This window comes from Acipenser ruthenus, chromosome 3 (assembly GCF_902713425.1).
Source record: "Acipenser ruthenus chromosome 3, fAciRut3.2 maternal haplotype, whole genome shotgun sequence".
NCBI classification, from domain to species: Eukaryota; Metazoa; Chordata; class Actinopteri; order Acipenseriformes; family Acipenseridae; genus Acipenser; species Acipenser ruthenus.
Genome location: NC_081191.1, coordinates 69,356,019 through 69,380,658, shown reverse-complemented (window position 1 = coordinate 69,380,658; position 24,640 = coordinate 69,356,019). Strand labels below are relative to the sequence as shown.

The following is a 24,640-nucleotide window of genomic DNA, read 5'->3' as shown; positions in this document are numbered from 1 at the left end:
TGAACTTCTACATTCCACTTGTTAAGAAGATAATGGCTATGTTTACGAATTTTCTAGAATTTTGAAGTCAAAGTACTATACTTTTCTAGATTTTGGAAATACATGTTCTAAGCGTGGAGTGCTTGGAGGGTGTAGGTCTGGTGTAGGTGCCAGTTTGGTACGATCCACATTGTTACATGGGTCAAAATGCATCAAATTCAAAGGAGAAATGGAACAATTGTCATCTTCCTAAGGCAGAAATACACTTCCTTATCTCTTGTAATCCCGTTGCAAATCTCATGTTAAGAAATGCATATCACATCAAAACAAATAAAGCAAAGTCCAGTGAAACTTGGTATCAAAAAAAAAAAGCCTACCCGGGACAGTGCTTCCCCATGATTGTCTAAATTACACTTCTCTGAATAATGTCAACGCAGATTAAAAATTATAAGTGCAATATAGAAGTTGATATGCATACCTCCAGACTGTGGCTGATAAATTACTGAAGTATCAGTTACGAGCTGAGCTCTCCATTTAGATCAATAAACTCTATCTTACGGTTGTAAAGATCATACCATCGAATCCCACTGTTGAAAAATATTTGAATACAAAATACTTCTCTTATAATAATTATAGTTGTTATAGCCTTTCTATCAAGAATTGTGCATCTTTTACCACACATTTTTATAAAGTACATGTTACAGTGTAGCGATGATAGTCGCAATGCTGAATAACCAAAAAAACAAAGCACATATGAACTTTAGTTTAAAAAAAAAAATAATAATAATAAATTAATTAGTAGTAGCGGTAGTATGTTGGCACAACTTTATCACAGCACATTAGAAATCCCTTTTGTGCTATGGTGAGATATTAATAGAGACCTTTAACAAATACAGTAATCCGTCATGTATCCAACTGTGGTGGGTCCAGAGTAAGAGCAGATATGTTTTAAATACCATTATACACAGCTGCAACAATTACTATATTCACAAAATTATTGTATAGAGATTCAGTTTTTGTTAGGGAGCTCCACTAAATCCCTTGTTTAGAAAGATACAGGGTATTAACGCTTGTGCAAGGTAGCCGTTTGCTGTATGGGTGATAGCAGTTTAAGATAGTATCTACAATGCAGTTGCAATCAGTGGTGACGTATCTAATGGTGCTGCCATTCTTCTCCCCAGAACACTTGAAATCTACATGCCCATTAAGCAGTTTTTCTACAATCTGATCCACCCGGAGTACAGCGCAGTGACCGACGTCTATGTGCTGATGTTCCTGGCCGACACTGTTGACTTCATCATAATTGTATTCGGATTTTGGGCATTTGGGGTATGTTGGGGTTACTTTTTGAATTGAACCGTTACCTTTAATTACACATGTACCACTTCAAATACAAGTTTATATTTTAGTGCCATTCAAGAAAGAGTAGAAGAGCTTGTATAAGCACTTATTTAAATTACACCAGTTTGGAGGAGATTATGAAACGTGCAACCCTGTGAGAAAGACAATGGTATTCAGACTATCACAGGATTGTAAATGTAACCCCTAACTGTACTTAGTAGTATAGTATGCTTGATCTGTGGGCATTTAATTCCATGCATACAAGAAGAAGAAGATATTTCTCATTTATCCTGTTTTTTTTTTCTCTCAGAAACATTCAGCTGCTGCGGATATCACTTCCTCTCTGTCTGAGGATCAGGTTCCAGAGGCTTTCCTGGTCATGGTGTTGATTCAGTTTGGAACCATGGTGGTGGACCGAGCCCTCTACCTGAAGAAGACTGTCATGGGCAAAGTCATTTTTCAGGTCATCCTTGTGTTCGGCATACACTTCTGGATGTTCTTCATCTTGCCAGGTGTAACTGAGAGGTACACATAAAGAGTATTGCTGTGTATAATGCAGAGGAGTATTCAGCTAATTTCAATGCGAGTGGTGTATGCTCCAACACTTTGATGATAATCTGCAATATTTTGCCTCCATCATAAAATGATTGTAGTAATAAATCACACCTGTTTTGTACTCCCATTAGCTACATTGTGCAGCTTTGAACGCAACGCATGTTACAGCAAATATGTATTTTAATTTTAAAATGTGATACCTGGTACTACACTGGGTTAAATAAATCAGATACCACTGCACTTCCCAGGTCATCGCACCTCACAAGTAAAAGCATGTTACTGGCTGAAAGCATGTCAGTCAACAGGGGAAGCAGCTGGTTGGTTAATGACAATTTCACCCTCCAAGTTAAATGACCAAGGAAGTGGAACACTGTATAAAAACATGGCTTGCAAACAGAGCATTTTTAACACAGTTTAGTACCAAATAGCATATCAATTAATTTTGTTTTTTGAAAACAAAAACAAAACATTCTGCAAAATGATTCTACCGGCTCCTATAATGCCAGAGGGATTTGGATACAGAAAAACGTTATTAAAATTCTATACTGAAGCAACAAAACTCACAATCTCTCTGAATGATTGACATTTCACCTCAGCAAAGTTTTTTTTTTTTTTTAATTGTTATTGTCAATTATTGAAGGGAAGTGCCTCTGGGATATTCTGTTACTTGAAATACTGCACAGATCAATGAAGAAGGGGCTGTTAATAATTTGGAGCATTGCCTTGCTTTCTGTTTCCAGGCGATTCAGTCAGAATACTGTTGCCCAGCTCTGGTATTTTGTAAAATGCATCTACTTTGGATTATCGGCCTATCAGATCCGTTGCGGATACCCAACACGTGTCCTCGGTAACTTCTTAACAAAAAGCTACAACTACGTCAACCTCTTTTTATTCCAGGGGTGAGTGGATCAATTGTATCCTTACAGTCAGTATTATTTTGATTAAGGATGTCGTATCGTCCAGTGTTCATCCTTTAGGTTCATTGCCAGAAATGAGTCACTATGGGGCGAGTTCAGTTACCCTTTTGTTGGGAAGGGTTTGGGGTATAAACTAGATTACTTGTATGTCTCAACAGGTTTTTAGTAGATAGATAAAATACATCAGTGTTATGACTGGTGCACCCCTTTTGCTAGGTAAACTGGAACTAGAAATAAGATCTATAATAATGAAGTGTATATTTTGCATTGTTACAAAAGCCTAGTACTGTAATATTGTTAACAGTACGACTTGATTAACTTGACTGCCATGCTTGTTCTCCAGATTCCGCCTGGTACCCTTCTTGACTGAACTCAGAGCTGTGATGGACTGGGTGTGGACAGAAACAACTCTCAGTCTGTCCAGCTGGATCTGTGTAGAAGATATCTATGCTCACATTTTTGTACTAAAATGCTGGAGAGAGTCGGAAAAGGTAAGTGAGATGTTATAGTAAATCAGAGATCCTACATCTCTATTATTATTAACTACTTGTTTGTTTGCCCTGTATGTATGCCCATATGTATGCTAAAGACAGAAGCACTGCAAGCTTCCATGCAATGCCATCGCTGGGGGATTGGAGAGCAGTTAAGCACCCAATCCTTGCCAATGAGATGCATTAGTAAAACTAGATTGAGACCAACAGAATGTTTCCTATAGCTCCTACAGGTGTCACATTGAAATGACCCATTTGTTTCCTGCCTGGTCTGGAGTGAAACCAGTGACTTAAAGATGATCAGATTCACTTACAGCAGAACCTCAGTTACGAACATTAGGTTTTAATGGTTTTAATAAATGTGTGTTTACCTGCTATCTACATCTTTAATCTGGCGAATAATACAAGGATATAGCACAGTAATGCAATACATACATTGTTATGGTTTGAAAGGCTTTAAAACCATACTATACATGGTCAGTTATGTTTAATACTGAAATGTTCCTAGTAAAATTACTCATACTTGCTTTGAAATCTGCCTCCCCTCTGATATGTTTGTTGGTATAGCCTTCTCCATGACCAGCATGCCACTTATGGAGTGCTTTTTCAAAATCTTCATCATCAGCTTTGCTGATCATATGTCTTGTTTTTACTGCTCCACTGTCTTTCATCTCCTTTGGAAATTGTTGGATTGCTTGCTTAGCCTTTTTTAATATCACTGATAATTTCTTGATACTGTATTCCTATTGCTGAGGATTATACCAAGTTTGTCAGGTCAAGTACCTGTTGTGATGTATATTTATAAATGTATTTATTGTCTAGGGTTAATTAACACAGTTATTTGTATTTGAATTAAATCAATATTTATTAATAAAAGCGGGATCAAAGGTTGCTGACTAAATATAAATATTAATTAAAATACCATTCATAAATTAACTTTTTCAATATACCTTTTTTTTATGTTCATGTATACAGCTAATTTAATATTTTAAATTCCCCAAAAAACTTTTTTATTTAAAGGTTACAAAATTAGGGATAGGTTAAATGAATGAGCTTAGGATTTCTAAACAGCTAGTTTTACAATATTGGTTAAGGGTATGTTTAAAAAAGTATTAACCATATATTGTATTAGAATTCTAAATATATTCAACATTTTCAGAAATGCATTAATATATTCTATCAGATTCAGAATTGGGTTAATATCACATTTTGTCATGCACCATTTAAACAAATGAATCCTATAATTTTTTATGCACCATAGAAATTCAAAAAACTTGTTTAATTACCATACATTGTTTTGGAAATAGTTTAAACAAAGTCTTGGAGTGGGTAGAAACAGCATCTCGGACACAGGAACGAACTCCTGCGTCTAAAATATTATTTTTGTTTCATACTTGGAAACATTGGCACCCACAGCCATATGCACTTTAAGCACTGTGCGTACCTTTGGTTTGCAAAATTTCATCTTCATAAGTGTGGCCTTGCATGCATCTTGTGCGATCGGTTAAAGCGAAACAGGCATTTTAAGCTTATGGAATCGTACTGTATAATTTGTGGTAGTGATGAGCAAACGGGAGCAGATACGTTTTGTTGAAACCTTCAAAAAGTTCTAAAATCTCTAAAAAAAAGTTCTAGATCCAGAATGTCAGATGGAAAAAAATCAGTTTGTCTGCTCTAGTGCATTGGTAGTGTAAGGATTATTGCCCACATTGTCAAACAGGTAGCTCAGTGCACTAGAGCGGCCATTTTGAAAAGAGCTTTGAAACAGACTAAAGTTATAAGTGTAAAAAGAGTGCACAAGAAAATAGTATTTTAGAGTTTGTACTGTAGGATAACCACAAGGGATTGTAATTCCATCCATTTGAATTACTTGGAAAGCAGCGACAGTGCTGGGATCGCTCACAATTCCTGTGTTTTTCCAGCGATACCCCCAACCTCGAGGACAGAAGAAGAAGAAGGTGGTAAAGTACGGGATGGGAGGCATGATCATTGCGCTGCTGATCTGCATTGTATGGTTCCCCCTGCTTTTCATGTCTCTCGTCAAATCTGTGGCTGGTGTTGTCAATAAACCATTGGACGTCTCCATTAAAATAACCCTTGCAGGTTACCAGGTAAAACAAAAAAATGAATTATACGAAATATCCCACAAGGAACTATGTAGCTCATGAAATAAAGCATGATTATTTACTGTAATGCATATAGTATAAAATCTTTCATGTAAAGTAGCTCTTTATTATACACATTTAAAACATCCATTTTCATGTGATGTAAAACTAGGGTTGCCACCTTTGAGATACGAAAATACCGGACACCCCATCCCCTCCTATTGTCTATTTCTTCATTTGTCTCTGCCATTGTGACTAACGTTACAGTATGCTACTTAATAGTTTCGCGCTTAACGTTACAGTATGCTACTTTCGCGCTTCTTCATTCAAAGGGCTGTCAAACTTAACAGCAGCGCGCATGCTTATACCAGAGAACACACAGCGGTGAGCACACAAGAAAAACATAACGGTACGGCGTTTTGGTGGCGTACGTTGTTACCTCAATTCTTTCTGGTGCATTTACACACCGCTGTGTTATAGTATTTGAATTTCACTCATACAAGCACAACATGTTATATTAAATTGTTTATTATAACACATTTTTAAGAACATATCCAATAGATTAGAATGCTTAGAATTACAGGACATCTTCCAAAAAAAACAGACAGGGGGTCAAAGTACATAAAAATACCGGACAGTCCGGTAAAATACCGGCGGGGTGGCAACCCTATGTAAAACAGACGTGCTGCATGAATACATGCCACATTCTGTATGCAATATAAACTTTTTTTTTTTCTTGTCCCTTGCTCTATTTTGTTTTTCACAAAAACACACCATTTTAGTTTGCAGGGTTATAATGTTTAGTTAAAAATAACTTATTTTCTTTTGTGTTTTCATAGCCCATCTTCACAATGAGTGCCCAGCAAACTCAATTAAAAGATCTATCTGACAGTGATTTTAAAACGTTTACAAAGAGATACAAAATAAATGACGTAAGTACAAACTTTTGAACAAATTGATTATAGCAGAAATCACTATGTAAAGTTAAAGGATAAAAACTATATTTACTGAAAAAAAAAAAAAAAACATTAGCGAAAAACTTGAAAAAGTGATCCTAGTGCATTCTCGAAGGAGCCCATTAGCTTCTCTACTAGCATGGAGCTACATGCTAATGCCTGTAATTACTACTACTCGGTAAATACGGAACTACAATGTTCTAGTCTACTGTCTACTGTCATAGACCTCTGCATTGTTTTCTAGATATGTATTAAAATGATTTGGTTATTATATGAGTCAGGGTTTAAAGAATACAAAGTTTGTTGGGGTTGTAAAAATATTATAGAACGGCCGCCATATACTGTAGCATGTGTGGGGGATGTGTTTCTACAGCATTTCTTCACTTGCAGGATGCATTGCAGTTTTTGGAAGCCTACACCCATGAGGACGTCACAATTGCAGAACTGGAAGGGAGTTCTAATTCTCTCTGGACCATCAGCCCTCCTAGTCGTAAAAGACTGATAGCAGACCTGAAAAAAAAAGATTCAGATTTCTCTCTTTCTATTTCGTGGACCATTCAAAGGTATGTGTATGAAGACTAGTCAGCACAGAATTGATGTATAACAATACCCCATGCTGGTCTTAATATTATATCATACAGTGGCTTGGTTTACATCAGGGGTGTCTAATCACAGTCCTGGAGGGCCATTCCACCATTCCACTCCAGGTTTTAACAGGTAAAATGATATAATTAACTACTTTGGGGTCGGGATGGAGGTTTAATTGGTTAAATTAAACAATTTAGAACAAGGTTGGTGCAAAGACCAGGAGTGGAAGGACCAACTTTGGCCAACCCTGGTTTACATGCAGTTTAGAAACTCCAAATTCTCTCTCCATTGTCATGAAAATATGGCGTAGCATGCACATACCACACTCATTCCTCACGCTATAAGAAAGGCATGGCCAAAATGCAGTGAACCTTGTATTATATATATATATATATATATATATATATATATATATATATATATATATATATATATACAGAGCCTTGCAAAAGTATTCAGACCCCTGACCAATTCTCTCATATTACTGAATTACAAATGGTACATTGAAATTTCGTTCTGTTTGATGTTTTATTTTAAAACACTGAAACTCAAAATCAATTATTGTAAGGTGACACTGGTTTTATGTTGGGAAATATTTTTAAGAAAAATAAAAAACTGAAATATCTTGCTTGCATAAGTATTCAACCCCTGTGCTGTGGCTGTGGAAGCTCCCAGTTTACACCGATGAAAGAGATTGCCCTAACAAGGACACAATTACCTTACCATTGGCCTCCACCTGTGAACGATTAAAGTTGCTGTCACATTTTCTGGATAAAAACCCCACTGTTGAAGGATCATTGGTCAGGCAATGAATCTGAAGGAAAATGAAGACCAAAGAGCATTCTGCAGAAGTTAGAGATAAAGTAATACAAATGCATAGATTAGGGAAAGGGTACAAAATAATATCCAAGTGTTTGGATATCCCAGTGAGCACAGTTGGATCAATAATCAGGAAGTGGAAGCTGCATTACACCACACAGGCACTGCCAAGAAAAGGCTGTCCCTCAAAACTCACCGCTCAAACAAGAAGTAGACTTGTGAGAGAAGCCACAGAGAGGCCAACAATCACTTTGAAGGAGCTACAGAGTTCAGTGGCTGGGAGTGGAGTAATGGTGCACCAGTCAACCATATCAAAAGCTCTGCATAACACTGGCCTGTATGGGAGGGTGGCAAGAAAGAAGCCATTACTCAAAAAGTACCACCTGAAAGCACGCCTGGAGTTTGCCAGAAAGCATGAGAGTGACCCAGCTGCGATGTGGGAAAAGGTTTTGTGGTCAGATGAGACCAAGATAGAGCTTTTTGGCCAAAACTCAAAGCGCTATGTGTGGCGCAAACCTAACACTGCCCATGCCTCAAGACACACCATCCCTACAGTGAAGTATGGTGGTGGCAGCATCATGCTGTGGGGATGCTTCTCATCAGCAGGGACTGGGCATCTTGTTAAAATTGAAGGAAGAATGGATGGAGCAAAATACAGGGAAATACTGCAAGAGAACCTGCTTCAGTCTGCTAAAAAACTGAAGCTTGGGAGGAAATTCACCTTTCAGCAGGACAATGATCCCAAGCACAAGGCCAAAGCAACATTGGAGTGGCTCAAGAACAAAAAGATGGCCCAGTCAAAGTCCTGATCTCAATCCCATTGAGAATCTGTGGCACTATTTGAAAATTGAGATCCACAAGTGTCGTCCAACCAACCTGAACAACCTGGAGCAAATCTGCCATGCCTATGCTATACTAAAAGAATATTTCTGGGTACTGGGCAGTGGTACAACACACTATTAAAAGTTTACGGTATCTTCTTTAGCTGAAGTTGAGTTCATAATAATCTGGGGGTTTGTGGAGTGTGTTTCTCTGACTGTGTGTCTGTACATCAAATTCTGATGAAACATACTTAGAACATTCTTATCAGAATCTGGGCATATATGCAGACAACTGTCCATCTGTCTGTACAACATGTATGTCAAATGTGCTGCAGTAGATATAGGTTATTGTGATTAGTCCTGTTAATAATGGCTCTAGGTGTAATGTTGTCTTCACAGCTGTGTTGGGGGATGTCACTGATAGGCTTGTTTTAATTCTTTGCAGGAATCCCAGTCTTGGGGCTAAAGCCGAAGTGGCACTTGATAAGCATATAATTAATCATCTAGATCAAAAAATTAAAGTCGGTCTTATAAATCTATTGACTGGAGTAGAAAATGCGCCCCCTGTGTAAGTTAACTTCTTTTATCATGCATTTATAATATCAGGCAGATAGTTTCTGGCAGATATTTTCATCATGTTTCTGATAATAATATATATTATTTTCTTTACAGCACTATAAGTAATGCTTTCCCATGTTATATTCGAGCGCCCAGTGATTCCAATGCAAAACCTATTAAGCAGCTTTATACAGGTATGTACATCTATCCATAATTTTAAAAACCTTAAAGTAATACACTTGGTGATAAAACTAGTGCTCATTCCAGGATTGAAGAAGAGCAAAAGAGTGGAGTTCCAGCTTGTTTTCTTTTCAGTACTGGCTTCTGTAAAGCTTCTCTACATAAAAATCTATTCAAACCCAGCATTAAAAAGTGTCACTGGAGATTTTGTAGTACATATTTAGAATACTGTGTCCCTTATCATTAATAATACTATATAACAACCTTTGGTTAAAACAGGTCTCAGCAGAGTACAAGATCAATTGTAAAAGCACAACTCTGTCTGCAAGCAGGTAATGACGGGTTGAGTCAACAGGCGTGTTCAACGTATTATAAAAAGTAACAGATGTGCCAACACTGGACAAGATTGGCATGTATCCACTTGATCCAATGCACTGCGAGCATCCCATCTTTGGCTATTACATCCATTCTTTAACATTTTGGTCAGTTAGTGTAAACAAACACATAAAAGTACAATGAACTTTGCCTACCTAAAATGCATTTGTTTGAAAATATTGGCAGATTTCCTCACTGTAAACACAACTTTATTTTACAACATACAGTGGTGCCAGTATTAACAAAGATAACTCTTATTATATAATCTATTGTAGTTCATTTATACACAATTAGTATTTAATTACCTCAGTGGGGAATTAACTGAGAGTGCCATCTCTGTGCTTTTTCCACAGATGGCAATTACCAAAACATCTACCTAAGACTCGAGAGAAACATATACAGTATCAATCAGACTCAGGAGTGGTGGATTGTGCATGACGAAGAAAATAAAAAAGGCCTGAAACTGTATGTTTTTAGTGATCAAGTCAGCCCACCAAGTTTAGGTTTCCTTGCTGGATATGGGTAAGTGGGAATTATTAATGTTACCCTGATAGCATTTTTAAACTTTTGTTTTAGAAATTGATGAAAGTGTGGGTTGTGTTTATTGTGGACAGGAGTTTATATGTCATTTTTCTGTTGCCACCACTACAGCTGCTAATGGACCATGAACCATTTGGAATGCTCATATTCACCATGTTATGAAAACACCTCTGGGAAAATCATCTAACAGCACACTTAATTTTTACTTCTAACCCAAGACAGGTGGCATCTTAGACCATTTGATGTAGTGATTATGCATTTTCAGGGCCATATCACCCATACAGACCACATACTTTGAGATACTGTCTCTTCAGTTTGTACACAGTTGTTCTCGATCATTCCATTACCATTTACCCGTCCATTTAACTTTATTTACAAGCTTTTTGACCAGAGATGCCATTCCCCTTACATTATGTCCCTAGGCATTGCTTTGTTTAAAATGTTCATTAGTTTGTTCATTTAACTTCTAGACTTGTGATGGTTTTGCTAAGTTTTATGAACATCAAACTTTATTTTATTAATAAAACAGACTATGAAAAAAAACAAAAACATGTTGTTATTGATTGATGACAATTAGCTCAGGCTGTTACCAGTCCTGTAGACTGGCATTAGTGGCTTTATTAATACTGTTAATGCTATTCTACTGTTTTTCCCTCCAGAATCATGGGTCTCTATGCCTCTGTCGTGCTGGTGATCGGAAAGTTTGTGCGTGAGTTCTTCAGCGGGATCTCCCACTCAATCATGTTTGAAGAACTGCCCAACGTGGACCGTATCCTCAAGCTTTGCACAGACATCTTCCTAGTTCGTGAGACTGGGGAGCTCGAGCTAGAGGAGGACATGTACTCCAAACTCATCTTCCTCTACAGATCTCCGGAGACCATGATCAAATGGACACGGGAGAAGACTAAATGAGCACAGCCTGCAGGTTTAGCAGAGCACGAATATGGAAAACAAAGCACAATATTCTGAGAATAGCTAACATGTTTCTGAAAGTAATGGATGCTGCTAAGTTTTTTTTCCCCTGCCGGTGCCATGGAATCTACACTTTAGGATCCCCACTGCCTTTAATTTTTGCCCTGTACGCAAATGAAGACCACACATTTTTTTTTTTTTTTTTTTTTTTTTTACTACTGTCAATATATTAACTGAATTCTCATCTTATTGTTAGGATACTGTCAAGGCTTTTAGTGTAATGTCATCCATACATCTTTTACTGCTTTCTTATACTTCTTTCGGATTGGAGTAGATAAAACTTGAGCTGTGCAATACGCTGTACCAAATGGCTCACTGTGAAGTTAGAAGAATACAACACTTCTCATGATTCAGTATTCAAAACCAAGGGTCAGCGGTATGTGGAGAAACACTACCAGCTTTTTAAAACAAAAAGACAAACTCACAAGCAGTGGTTCTGTGGGAGATATTCATAAGACAAGGCTTCTGTACAAGTTATATGACAATCTCTGATCTGCCTTATTTTATTTGTACAATCAACTGAAAAACATATATTAACCATAAAGGACCATTCTCAGGAACAAAAATAAATAAATAAGCATCTCACGTGGGGAGTAATCCCCTGCCTTGTACATGAAGATTGTTAAGTAAATATCATCTCTCTTAGATTACACTTGAACCAAAGGAGACCATCCTGTAGTTCCATGTCTAAAAAAAAACTCTTCACAGGATATGAGTAACCAACAACACTAAAAAGAAACACCTTGCTGCATCCCTTTGTTGCAGAGGCTTCCTGCAGTCCAAACTATGCATTAGAGAACATTGTAGCATGTAACAAAAATTATGATCGCTGTTTAATTTTCATTCCATGTACATACATTTTTGGAAAAAAAAAAATGAAATAAAAAAATAAAACATTTTGACTGGGTACATGTATGTTAAAAGTATATATGGTGTAGAAGGGTTAAATGATAAGGAAAATAAAGCACATGTTGCAAAGTATTTTGGACGGTATAGTTTCCCGATTTATTGTTAATTATTAATGGTCTTTATCATTAAAATAACCCCCCCCCCCCCCCCCCCCCCCGTCATGTATCTCAAATAAATCTGCTAGCAAACAATACGCATTATCTGCTAGTTAACTGAATGAGGTGACAGGGTAAATAGTCTGCAGATCATGTCTGTGCAGAAGGGTATAATGCTATTATCAAACATAATAAAAATTAGTTTTGTAAAAGTTAATTTATTTGAGATTTTGGGAGATTGGCATTAGGCTGCTTGAATACAGTATTTTGCATCTGCTACACTGAGCCCTAATCATAAAGCTTTGTTCATTAGTTTGAGGGTTATTAAACAGTTCTTGATTGTTGATGGCTTTGCTAACAACATTATAGAACAGTTTCAAGAATATTAAACTATGTTATTAATAAAAACAGACTTTGAACAACTATATATATATTACTTAAATAACTAATGTGTTCAAGCTTTTTGTGAACAGGGCCCATTGTCTCTGTTGCTATAGGGTAGTTTTCATGTGTCTCTACACCTTCTGCATTTGTGGTCAATAAGAGAATTTTAACAATGTATCTGTTGTACATTTTGTGAATGTTCTAACCATATATGCATGACTATCAGTTATTCAGAATAAATAAACTGAATCAGTTTAGCTCCTTCACAGCATCATAAAATTCTGATCAGATTGTGGGTTACCACTGTAACCCTCTGAGAACACAGGATTATTTTCAAAAGCTGTCAAAACTTACATTAAAAAAAATCTTGTTTCATCATTGCACACTAACAAAATGTAAAATAAAAAAAAAAAGATGGACCTCTGACCACATGCTGCTACCAACTGAGCGGTACAGATGGAAACCAATCAATACACATTGTATTATGGATCTAAAACCGTACATTCAGCAGGATAAAATGGATTCACCTGCAGATAAAGAGAAGACAAGTGTGTTTGGGAATTTGGTTTAACTTGCTAGATGCTGCCACTTCACGTAAAATAAACTAACCAGTTTAACCATGTTCAATAAAAGAAAATAAGAAAACAAATAATTACTGTACCTTTAAAAAGCTGAAACAAGTTTTTTTTGCAGACCACCAAAGCCAGTTTGTGTGCTTGCTGTTTTGTTGTGGTTTTTTTAAACTCATTTCTCTCTCCGGTTAACAGACTTACAGTTAATCGGAATACTTTGGCATCGACTGAGAACGCACGGTGCTACTTTTAGAATGCTGGTTTGTAATTTGCCAAATACTGTATTCCTGTGAGTATTTTAACAGTAAAAGATCATTTCAAATTAAAACGAACAAACAAATAAATCAGGGGAACCAACAAAAAGTAATGATGTTTATTAATAATAATAATAATAATAATAATAATAATAATAATAATAATAATAATAATAATAGCAATGCTAAAAATTGAAGTGTTATGGCTTTTACAAATACCTGACACATGCTATGAATACATTTGATCAGCTGCTTTCCTGACTAGACCATTAAAATAATGTAAATTAAAATAGAAGTAGATGTGTCAGCAATGACTTCAATGGCAATCATCCGACCGCTGAAAATTATTTAATTTGAATGCGTACATATTTCTTTTGTGCAACAGTTTCTTGTCACTCGAAGGATTGCACATTGGCTGTGAGACAAGTGGTTCAGTCCTTCTGGGGGCTACACCAGTCTCCTCCTTTTGAGTGCTTTTCCAGTCAGCTCACCTTCCTCCGATTTCTTGTCTACATCAGAACCCAGGGGGGAGACTAGCTGCAGCATTGGATCATCTGTTGCACGTCCAAACAGTGCCAAGAGTAAGGCTACTCCATAACCTGTGGCTCGCTCTCCCTGAAACAGCAGTATATATTAGCACACATTGAAGCTCTCCAGGCAATCAGACATACAAAATACTGTAATTTACAATCAGAGAGACTAAACCATTATTTATGGAAAATAATCTAAACTGTATCTACTGTATATTTTAGAACACCAACAATAATGAAATGTTGTACTTTGCTTATGTATAAAGCTGGAAATGATCGTCATAATCAATACGAGCAGTAATGAATATAATCATTGTCATCGATCACCTATTAATAAGTATTAATGCTGATTTGTTCTTTCCAGGATATTCAGAGTTGCACTTCCCTTGGCCTATCCCATTGCAATTAACTTAACTGAAATCTGTGGGCAAGATGATCCCCACCTACATAACAAGTTCAAAAACCCCAGCAGAAGGTCATATAATTGAATTGGAAGATTGTCCATTGTATATGCACATACCAGTGAATGAATACAGTTTTGATTTAACATGCTACACACATGGTAGGATGCCTTTGCCATATTCTAAAGAGGAAACTGACATGAGATGTAATGTATGAGTAGAAATTGTCCCTACAAACACTGCCAGCCTCCGCATAAATCTGGGGCACTATTACAGAAAGATCCTAACTGCCAAATCTTATCTTATAGATAGGAAGTTCCAAGTGTCAGTTTAGGAAAATTCGTATTACAGAAAAAGGTTTCCTAACTAATTTTCCTATCTTAAGTTAGGATAGAATGGAGCACTTAGGAAAGTATCGCCACCTGTGACTTAGGAATCGCTTCTGTAATACCAACATAGGAAGAATCCTATCCTAACAATGAAAGCAAAGATAGGAAAGCAAGTTAGGAAATTGTTCTGTAATATGGCCCCTGATCAGTACCCCCGTCTGCATAAAGTCTGCAGTGAACTCTGGTTTTTATCCCTCTAATAAGCAGCCATTTATCCATCTTAAGGCACTTGGCACACCCTTCACTTCCAAAGGTCTAGTTCCTGATCAGCACTGTGATGAACCTATTGAACACGTTTTCCACACAATATGTACTGATTAACCACCGCAAAGATTTGTTGGTCAGAATTCCTTGCACAATTAAATGTAAGATCACAGTGCACACATATGTTTTGTTGGTAAATATGAAAAACAACAGAAGTATGTATGTATGTATGTATGTATGTATGTATGTATGTATGTATGTATGTATGTATGTATGTATGTATGTATGTATGTATGTATGATTATTATAATTAACTTAAATGTATATTACATATTTGGATGCAGTATCAAAGTTTTCATCAGCTACCATTACCATATGTAATACAATGCCTGTTTCACTCACACTGTAAGCTGGAAAAGCCATATCCACATGTATCCATACTCCAGACCAGTCAAATCCCATGTGAGCAGCTACAAACAAGCCAGCACAGGAACACTGAGCATTATTTCTATCCTATAAAAAAAAAAAAGGAACAATAAACAAATTATTACAAGTGAATTATGTGAGTGACTGTTGTAAATATTTATTAGAGGCTGTATTACCTTTACTGACGTAAGAAAAATGTCACTTTGAAACTTGTAAAGAATTTATTTTAGTAAGGACGGCATAAATATAACTAATAACCGACAGCAAGCATGTGTACCTGGGAAAAAGCATCTGAACTAGGATAGATTACTTACAAGGAAACTTCACGTGTTTGTCATTTTATGACCATAATGGCTTTGTAGGACACCCACAATACGACTTGACGAAGAGAATTACAGAATAAAGAAGTGTAGCAGAAGTATTAACAGGTGATTTATGAAATTACTCACACTCACAAAATTCTTCATGTCAGCCATGGCAGATGAAAACTCACTAAAGTGCAGCTCTGGTGTGTAGACGAGGGGCTGTACGAGATCCCCGCTCTTCCTGCCTGCTTTCACACATGCCTTCTCCCAGTTCTCACTATTAGTCAGCAGCCCAGCATGATACTTCCCTGTTGCTATTCCCTTGAAATAATAAGCATACAAAATAATCAGTTACGCTCTCTGGTCAGCATGAATTTTGTGCCAGCACACTGCTCAGCAGCTTTAGATTTTATGTTGCACCACAAATTGCAAGACTGCATTCTCCAAAAAATCTACAATGAAATGGAACTTGTAAATCACCTGTGCTCCAGTGAGCGTGGCAATATCCAGGATGATGTCAGCTTTAAGGTCTTTGCTGGCATACACGGCTCCATCTGCCAAAACCAAACGACCCTCAGCATCTGTGTTATTAATCTCCACAGTTCTGCAAGACACAGAAATATCAGACATCTGTACACTTCAGTGCACACACATTGATGACTGACTACAGACAGATGTGAAATGATCCCACAATTAGGACAGTGCAAAAAACAACAATATATAAATGTACTGGTTTTGTATTTTAAGTCAACATATCTCACAGGTTAAAGAGCCAGTATCATGTCCATATAAGTTATAACAATACCTGTAAGATGTACTGGACCTTGCTGTGCGGTTTCCTATCTTCCCGAATCACTTGAAATAGCTTTCTGTACTTTTTCCGACATTATGAATTGCTTTAGGCAACTTCGGTCTAACCTGAAGACTGGTGGTATGTTTATATTTCTGGCAGCAGTCCTGGAATCAGTGTCTTCATTATTTCCAGTCAGGTAGCAGTAGGTGTCAGTAAAAGTAACAAAAGTCAGTAGATGCACCTATTTTTCTTATTTGGGAGTTCCCCTAGCTACATTTTACAGACAGTAGCTGCTCAGTTTGGCATCACGTGCAGCAGTGTCAGCTGTGATGAATGAACTCAATAAGTTATCAGTTTTAGACATTTTTTATTTTTGTATTTTTATATTATATACAGTAAATTAAATACCAAGCTCTGGTTGTGAGCTGCGGTCACGCCAGTGTTTGAGTTGTCATCTTGTGGCCTGTTCCTAACCAGAATGCCTGATCATTCCAAACTATTATTTCTGCATTTTGCATAGGCTTTTTATTAGTTAATTTCTTCTCTATGTTATGGTAACATTACTGTAATAACAGAAAGAAAAAAAAAAAAAAAAAAAACTTACAAATGCACATTTGATTTATTAAAATATCAACCAACTCTGAAAATCATCTTTATGTATATTGCAGCAGAACAGCACTTCAATATCTTTTTATTTAATTTTTTAATGTGTATTATTATTATTATTATTATTATTATTATTATTATTATTATTATGGCTACATTAGAATAACTGTCGCCTTGACTATTTTGCCTATATTTATCCTGTTATTTATGGTCAGGACCACAGGTTTTGAAAACAAATCTCTTAATATATAATCTGCAAATGTTTATAACAAACAATTCTAAGAACTTATTCATTTTAGAAAAAAAAAATTGTTCTCCACTGACAAGGAAGCAGTATTTAAATGACGAGTTACTTTGATTGCGGTGAGCAGTTAAATCTTGATTCCTGCAGTCTTTTGAAAACAAGTTGTGATATTTTTAAATAGCACTTTCATGGGTGGTATTTTATTTCCGTGATCTAAACCAAATTTACATGAAGGATTCGCTCAGGTAAGCCAGCAGGAGGCGGCTCTCTCCAAAATGGGAAAACGAGAGAACAGCAAAGCACAGCATGAAAGCTTTTTTCAGGTAAGGTAAACTTGTTTAAAATTGAGAAATAATGCATTGTACAACACTATCAAGTTTAAACTATGATATTGGATCTTCAATCATCTGAACAAACCGGATAAAGAGGGCGGTTAGTGACACCACTATTGTGTTGATTGTTACTTTTCTTTTTAATACACAGTGAAAAAGCCCCATATATGTTTCACATGACCAAAAGAAACTAACAGATTTCTCATTGTAATATATTTGAAACACAAGGAGAGTGGGTTATTTCAATATAAAACTTCCCAAATACAGAGGTAATTTAGTATTTTCCCTCCAAAGCTACACAACTGCCATACAAAGGTATTTCTTCTGTCTACTCACTTCCCTGAATATAATCGATGAATGTCATCGGGTCTGGTTGCTTTGGGGCCAATTGCATTTTCAGCCAGGCAGAAAATAGCATGTAGATTTTCCTTGAAACCCTGTTATCAAAACAACAATTAATTATTGGCACTAGTGAACGAAATTTGGAAAACAAGTTCCTGCCACAAATTTTTTGCAACAAGCAATACATACATATACTTCATTAATAGTGTTGATAAAAAAATAAAAAAAATAAATTCTCTCTCTCTCTCTCTCTCTCTCTCTCTCTCTCTCTCTCTCTCTCTCTCTCTCTCTCTCTCTCTCTCTCTCTCTCTCTCTCTCTCTCTCTCTCTCTCTCTCTCTCTCTCTCTCTCTCTATATATATAATCTGTGCATCTTTTATATAATGTATCTGAAATTCTTTGTCTCAGCTAGCTCATGTGAAATGTACCACAAATATATACCTTGGTTACACACATTTTTAGTACATTGTATAGCAGTTTGACATCTGCTGCATTTTACAGATATGTACTGTAAAAAGAATATAGGCCAGATTAAGATTTAAATGTAAAGCTTGCTTTGCATCACTAGACTAGAAAATTGTTAACAAACCAAAACAAACTAGAATTATTTTAATATATGTAACAGGCAGTGTTATGTGATACACTGCTGTTACAGATTCTGTCCAGTCCCGTTGGTGAGATGAGGTTAAAATTGCTAAATCATGAAGCCTGGCTCATTTGCATAGTGGTTAAGACGACTGCTTGCGGTGTGCAGGGTCGCCAGTTCGCACCCAGCCTCCGCCCTGTTACTATATTTATGTCAGGGATAATAGCAAAAAGCTGCAGGAGTTACACAATGAAGTTCCATTCCACAGAAGATAACATGATAATGCTTACGTAATGATTTGTACTGTTTAGCAGTTGGATACTAACCTGTTTAACAGCTGCTCTGAAGGCACCAAGAACTGCAGCAGCTCCTCCACAATCTCTCTTCATTCCCGGCATAAGAGTCTGTATTATAAACAATGTTATTTTAATCCTTAACCTGTCTTCCTACAATAATCGGCCCCCAATGCATGTAATAAGTACCAAATTTGTTCTATGCTGTATTGCTTACTGGTGTATTTAACCATGTATTACATCCACTAGTGGGAGTGTTGCAGGGGGACAGGTAATAGACATATTCTGGAATACTAACTGTACATGCCAGTAACCTTTTCTAGATTGTTTAAAATCTAACAGTTCCTGGACTCTTAATGTTAAGATCCAGGGGTGAGCATATCTAGTCCACAAGACCCTTTCCCACTATTTTAGAACATGGATGCAATGCAGTAAAACAAATACTTGTCACTACCCTTTTAATGTTGTACTGAGCAGAGTTCTTACCTTTCCTTTAATGCTTAAGCCACCTGTGTCATAAACAATCCCCTTTCCAACCCAGGCTATGGTCTGTGTAGCGCCCTCTGGTTTATGGCTCAGAACAGCAAGGGCAGGTGGGTTTACTGCAGCTTTTCCAACTCCATAGATACCTACAGGGTTTAAAGCCATGTGAAGTTCAGTGTTAAAGTGGTATCGGGTGTCTTTGGGCATTGCCTAAACAATGTTGCCTTCCAATCCACCACATGACACATACACATCATTCAAGCACTACATTGTAGAGAAAACTGAACAGAAAAACAGCCTGCATGAGCAGCATAGGTGAGGTGCAGGGCATTTTTATTGGTTATTATTATTATTATTATTATTATTATTATTATTATTATTATTTATTTCTTAGCAGACACCCTTATCTAGGGAGACTTACAATTGTTTCAAGATATCACATTATTTTTATATACAATTACATTATTTTTTATACATTATTTTTACATACAATTACCCATTTATACAGTTGGGTTTTTACTGGAGCAATCTAGGTAAAGTACCTTGCTCAAGGATACAGCAGCAGTGTCCCCCACCTGGGATTGAACTCACGACCCTCCGGTCAAGAGTTCAGAGCCCTAACCACTACTCTACACTGCTGCGGTTACATGCAATTAGCCAACATCAAGCAAAACCCAGCACATCACACAGCCGTACTTTTACCAGGTGAGCCCCTCTGGGACCCCAAACATTTATATTTTTAAAAGATGGCAAATATTACCTCCAAACCCTTTCTTCTGGAGCTCCTCCCCACGGATGATAGTTGGAACCATGCCTAACTCTGAACCAACTGTCTTGATCTCCTAGCAATGAAAACACAAAAGGGGTAAAATAAAAAAAATAAAAAAAACTGACATATGATACAACTGCAACCTTTAAGGATTACTGCACATTTATTTAGAAGAATGATGAAAAACTGACAGAAACTGTTTCTATATGTTTACTAGCAACACTGAAGAAAAAATGCTTTTTTTTCCCCCCAAAATCAAAACCGATAAAAAATGTAATGACCTGCAGGAAGTCATCCGTGCTCATCTCATTGCATGGTGTGTCCACTATGCGGGCCGCCATTCGGATGCTTTCAGCTGCATTTGATAAGCACTGCAAGTACATAAAGCAAATACATAGAATATTGGGGCTACTATGAATTCAAGGATCCTGAGTATCACAGAATATCTATGATTTATGTCTTTCTGATGCAATATCTTACAATTATGACTTTTATAACTGGGATAAAACTCATCTATGAATAAAGAGTTGATTTATATGCTGTCTCAATTATGTTATTCACTTGCACAATCAAATTTCATCAAGTTTGGTTCAAGTGCAGCAAATAATGTATTACTTATTTATTGTGTGATTTTTATCACTGCGGATCTGAGTGGGAACCAAATTTTAGCGAATGTAAATCAAACCCGGTGAAAGTCATACTGACTAACTTTCAGAGTTGCCGTGGTGAGTGGCCCATTGCTGGGTTCCAGTAAGATGAACTCCACTGCAACAGTCTGTCTCTCACTGTGTTTAGACAGGCCTGATCGACGAGAGAAGAGAGGAAAGGCTCGGGCGATTGCACATGCTGAAGCAAACACTGCCGACCTCTCACAAACAACCTGAAAAAGACATTTCATTTATACATTACAATAGAAAATAAGGTGTATTTCTATTGTGCTTTCAGTGGAAATCACCTGTAATCTTAACATCATTGTCATCTAGTAAAAAAAAAAAAAACATATCACTATGGCAACCTGATTTCATAATAAAGTTTAAAAAAAATAAATAAAGCTTACACAAATATAAACACCGGTGTTTTTTTATTATTACCTACTCCAGGATAGCCTAGGCATTATACATTCTTGATAACTTAGGAATGTAAAAAGTTTTATAACAATCTGTATAAATGTGTGAATGTTCTTCTTCAAGAATTTTGATGTCCTCATACCATTGTAAATAAGACTGTAAGACTACTCACCATAATGCACTGATTGGCTCTCCCGGGGAGGCAGTTCCGAACCAGGCGCGTGATGAAGTGGGCTGAGGAAGGGGTGTTATGACGGCTCACTTTAGAGGGGAGGGCAGCCACAGTAGCTAAATTCAGCCACAGAGGGCAAGTATCCGTTGGGTTTGGTTTCAGGGTGTTCAGGGCAGTTTTCCATGTCTGTAGAGCAGGGAAAAATATATAAAATCTGGAAACAAATAACACACACACACACACACACACACACACACACAAGGTAAAAATAAATAATAAATAATAAGTTTCAGTTGACAAAAGGAAATAACATCAGGCAAGGGTGATAACAAGTAAGGGTGATATGGAGCTTGGATAAACAATGCCTACTGTTTACACTTTGTTATGTGTACCCTTCCACATACTGTCTGTTCAATCCTACATTCCCCCTGGTTGAAGCATAACCAGGTGTGACTCTAGTCTTTAAATGTTACTGACATAAGTCCTCCATCATGGTTGTAAATACACATTTTTAGTATAATAATGCGATAATCAAGAAAAAAAAAACATAAACAAGCCATTAGAGCAGTGGTTTTCAAATGTTTTTTTTTTTTTTTTAAACTGTACCTCTTCTGTCTGGAGGTTTCAGCTCAAGTACCGCTTTACAATTTTCGCTTTACTTAATGGTTGCAATAAAAGGCTAAATAATCTAATAAACAATTTTTTCCCCCATTTATTTACTATATCATTTATGTCACAACAGTTTGGAACTGACAAACTGCTGGTTTAAGACAGAATACCAAACAGTAATTCTTAAATTACAAGTTTTGAATGCACAGAATGAAGACAGTATTTGAGAATCTCTTCGGAAACACACATGTAATGTGTGTGTTTGTTTGTGTGTATCCCATGTGCACAACCAGACAAAAGCAGTCAGCTACACCAGACATGGAAAGAATATATTTTTATATTTCAACCCCCCAGCCAATGGGGGGAGATTCCAAAATTTTAGGGGGGAATGACAAAAGAAAAGGCACTTTTGCATACAAGACTCTATATATATTTTACTGCATAATCATTCACACTGGTGTTGCTTTCAAATAAGCTGCTTTCAGTTGACCTAACAGCTGTTCATCACTGTTCATCACTTAAAATATCCAGCACTATTTTTATTTATTTTAACCAGAACTACTCAGAATGCGGCTCATAGTGCTAACGTCACTGACACCCAATTCCTTAGAGATTCTTGTAGCGTTTCAGGCATTCTAAATTGGGTGAAAAATACAGTAGCTTGCTGTCTTAAAATATATATGCGGGATATTCCTGCACTGAAAGTTGCAGATATGCGGGAGCAACTTGGAAAATGCGCGATTCCCGCGATCCCGTGCTGCAATTCAAGCCCTGAAAACAGTAACCTCAAGATAAACTATAAAAACCAACAATGATAAACTTTTTATTAGGCCAACATGAAAATTATCCAAAGTATCTCGGTATACTTATTTGTCACTTTGCACATTCTAGACTCTTGTGCTTTCTTCCATCGTTATATTTATTTTTTTGCAAGTAAGACACGTATACATTTTTGACTCAAGAACAATACACAAGATAAGATTATCAGACTCTTATCAGACACCGTAAACAAATCATACCACCTGCTATTGCTGTTACTAAAATGCAGCTGTGCCTAATAAACAAAACAAAACAAAACAAAAAAATACAAAGCATGAGTATTGTGACTTTTGTTTACCGGGGCATTTACATTTCTAAATAAATGCAGAAAGATTGTGCTTCACAGATTAGTATTCAAATTATAGAACTAGTTAAAAACTTCAAAGTTCATAAGCAGCACAGAGTGAGAGCTCTCCATAGGCACATCCACCCTAATAGTAATAATATCAGAGTGGAAATCCGCTCAATCAAAATCACGCATGAGTACAGGTGGGTGTTCATTTTAAAACTGTACTATACTATACTAAATGAAATATTTACGCACAGTGGTTTAGAGATAATATAATGCAGTTTAAAAAAAAACAAAAAAAAAAAACGTCCTTAGCAAATTGCATCACAATTGGACCAGTAGTTACCTAGGGTATTTGCAAAATTCGAAATAGTACTGTATAACTAAATATTAAAAACTCTAGTGCAGGGGGCACACTTACCACTGGGGGCTAATAAGGGTCATACGGGGTACGCAGGATGACTCAAATGATCAAATAAAAATAAATATAAAAGAAAATAATCACTCAGAATTTATTTTTTGAAATTGTTTGGTGTTCTGTCCTAAACCAGCATTTTTTAAATCTGAAACTGTTGTGACAGATTAAATATTAAATAAATGGCGGCAGGGAGGGTGGTGGTGGAAAGATTGTAAATTAGATTATTTTGCCTTTTATTGTAACTGGGGTACCATTCAGTTCAGCGAAAATTTTAAAGCGGTACTTGAGCTGAAAAGGCACTAGTCTAATGTGACGCTGACGAAGGAACTGGCAGTCTACCCATGTGGCTCCTGACGTACATACTTAAGTTATTGGCACACCTTTTTATGAATTTAGAAATTTGCGTTAAAAACTAAAATCGTTTGTATGTCATTTTCAATAAATGTCTGGTTCACAGCTGAACAGTATACAAATGCAGACCACCTAAAAATAAATATTGTTCTGAAACTTTGAAAGCACTTGGCCATCTCGAACACAGCAACAAATGTGTCAACGCAGTTTAAGTAAATGGACGGGGTTTTTTTTGTAATGTGTGTGTGGGTGTGGGTGTGTGGGTGTGTGTGTATCCCAGTACACAACCAGACAAAAGCAGTCAGCTACACCAGACATGGAAAGAATATATTTTTATATTTCAACTCCCCACCCATCAATAAGCGGGCTAGAACATTTAAAAAAAATCTCCCGTTTTCTTTTTCTTTTTTTCTTTTTTTTTTTTTTACAAAAATATTGAGTGACATGAAAGTTCATTTAATGTACATCACAGAGGAATGTTAAACAAAATAAAATAACAAATTAACGTATTATATACAGTATTTACCTCTTCGTTCACCCTGGGCTGCAGTTTTCCCCTTACTTGTTTCCATGTCAGTTTCTGAAGATCTCCTTGTTGTCCTACAATGAGAACAGGCTTGTCTCGTGGATCACTTTCGTCTTCAGAGCCCTGACAAAACTCTAACTCCACTGCAGCCATCTTCTCATATTCAACAAAACCCACGAAAATCTGTAAAATAAATATATTTTGCTTCCCACTTCCTGTACAACTCTGCGTCTGTCAAACAAAACGCCACACTTCCGGGGGAGGGATCATAAACAA

At 36.6% G+C, this 24,640-nt stretch overlaps 2 protein-coding genes across 6 annotated transcripts in view; one reads left to right on the top strand and one right to left on the bottom strand.

The window, feature by feature from the left end:
- The window catches only part of LOC117394410 (piezo-type mechanosensitive ion channel component 2-like), a 228,795-nt gene extending 216,699 nt beyond the window's left edge, over positions 1-12,096 (top strand). For all 4 annotated transcript variants that reach the window (XM_059015651.1, XM_059015649.1, XM_059015650.1 and 1 more), the window contains 11 exons: positions 1,161-1,308; positions 1,631-1,845; positions 2,616-2,774; positions 3,136-3,283; positions 5,206-5,394; positions 6,228-6,320; positions 6,735-6,907; positions 9,018-9,140; positions 9,245-9,324; positions 10,039-10,207; positions 10,885-12,096. In XM_059015651.1, coding sequence (XP_058871634.1) covers positions 1,161-1,308; positions 1,631-1,845; positions 2,616-2,774; positions 3,136-3,283; positions 5,206-5,394; positions 6,228-6,320; positions 6,735-6,907; positions 9,018-9,140; positions 9,245-9,324; positions 10,039-10,207; positions 10,885-11,137 — 1,750 coding nt within the window. In that variant the 3' untranslated portion in view covers positions 11,138-12,096. The remainder of the gene's footprint in view (positions 1-1,160; positions 1,309-1,630; positions 1,846-2,615; positions 2,775-3,135; positions 3,284-5,205; positions 5,395-6,227; positions 6,321-6,734; positions 6,908-9,017; positions 9,141-9,244; positions 9,325-10,038; positions 10,208-10,884) is intronic.
- A 1,420-nt stretch (positions 12,097-13,516) lies between these two features.
- Positions 13,517-24,640, bottom strand: LOC117394411 (probable aminopeptidase NPEPL1). 2 transcript variants are annotated; one of them, XM_033992654.3, is made up of 12 exons: positions 24,365-24,640; positions 21,353-21,538; positions 20,823-20,993; positions 20,395-20,484; positions 20,105-20,186; positions 19,348-19,490; positions 18,895-18,972; positions 17,978-18,078; positions 16,147-16,270; positions 15,817-15,987; positions 15,338-15,448; positions 13,517-14,026 (listed from the first exon to the last, which is right to left on the bottom strand). In XM_033992654.3, the coding sequence occupies exons 1-12, from the start codon at positions 24,515-24,517 to the stop codon at positions 13,859-13,861; spliced, it is 1,578 nt and encodes a 525-aa protein (XP_033848545.1). In that variant the 5' UTR covers positions 24,518-24,640; the 3' UTR covers positions 13,517-13,858. The 2 variants fall into 2 exon arrangements, with proteins under 2 accessions (XP_033848545.1, XP_033848544.1); XM_033992653.3 differs by having other exon boundaries at positions 15,811-15,987; positions 24,365-24,639.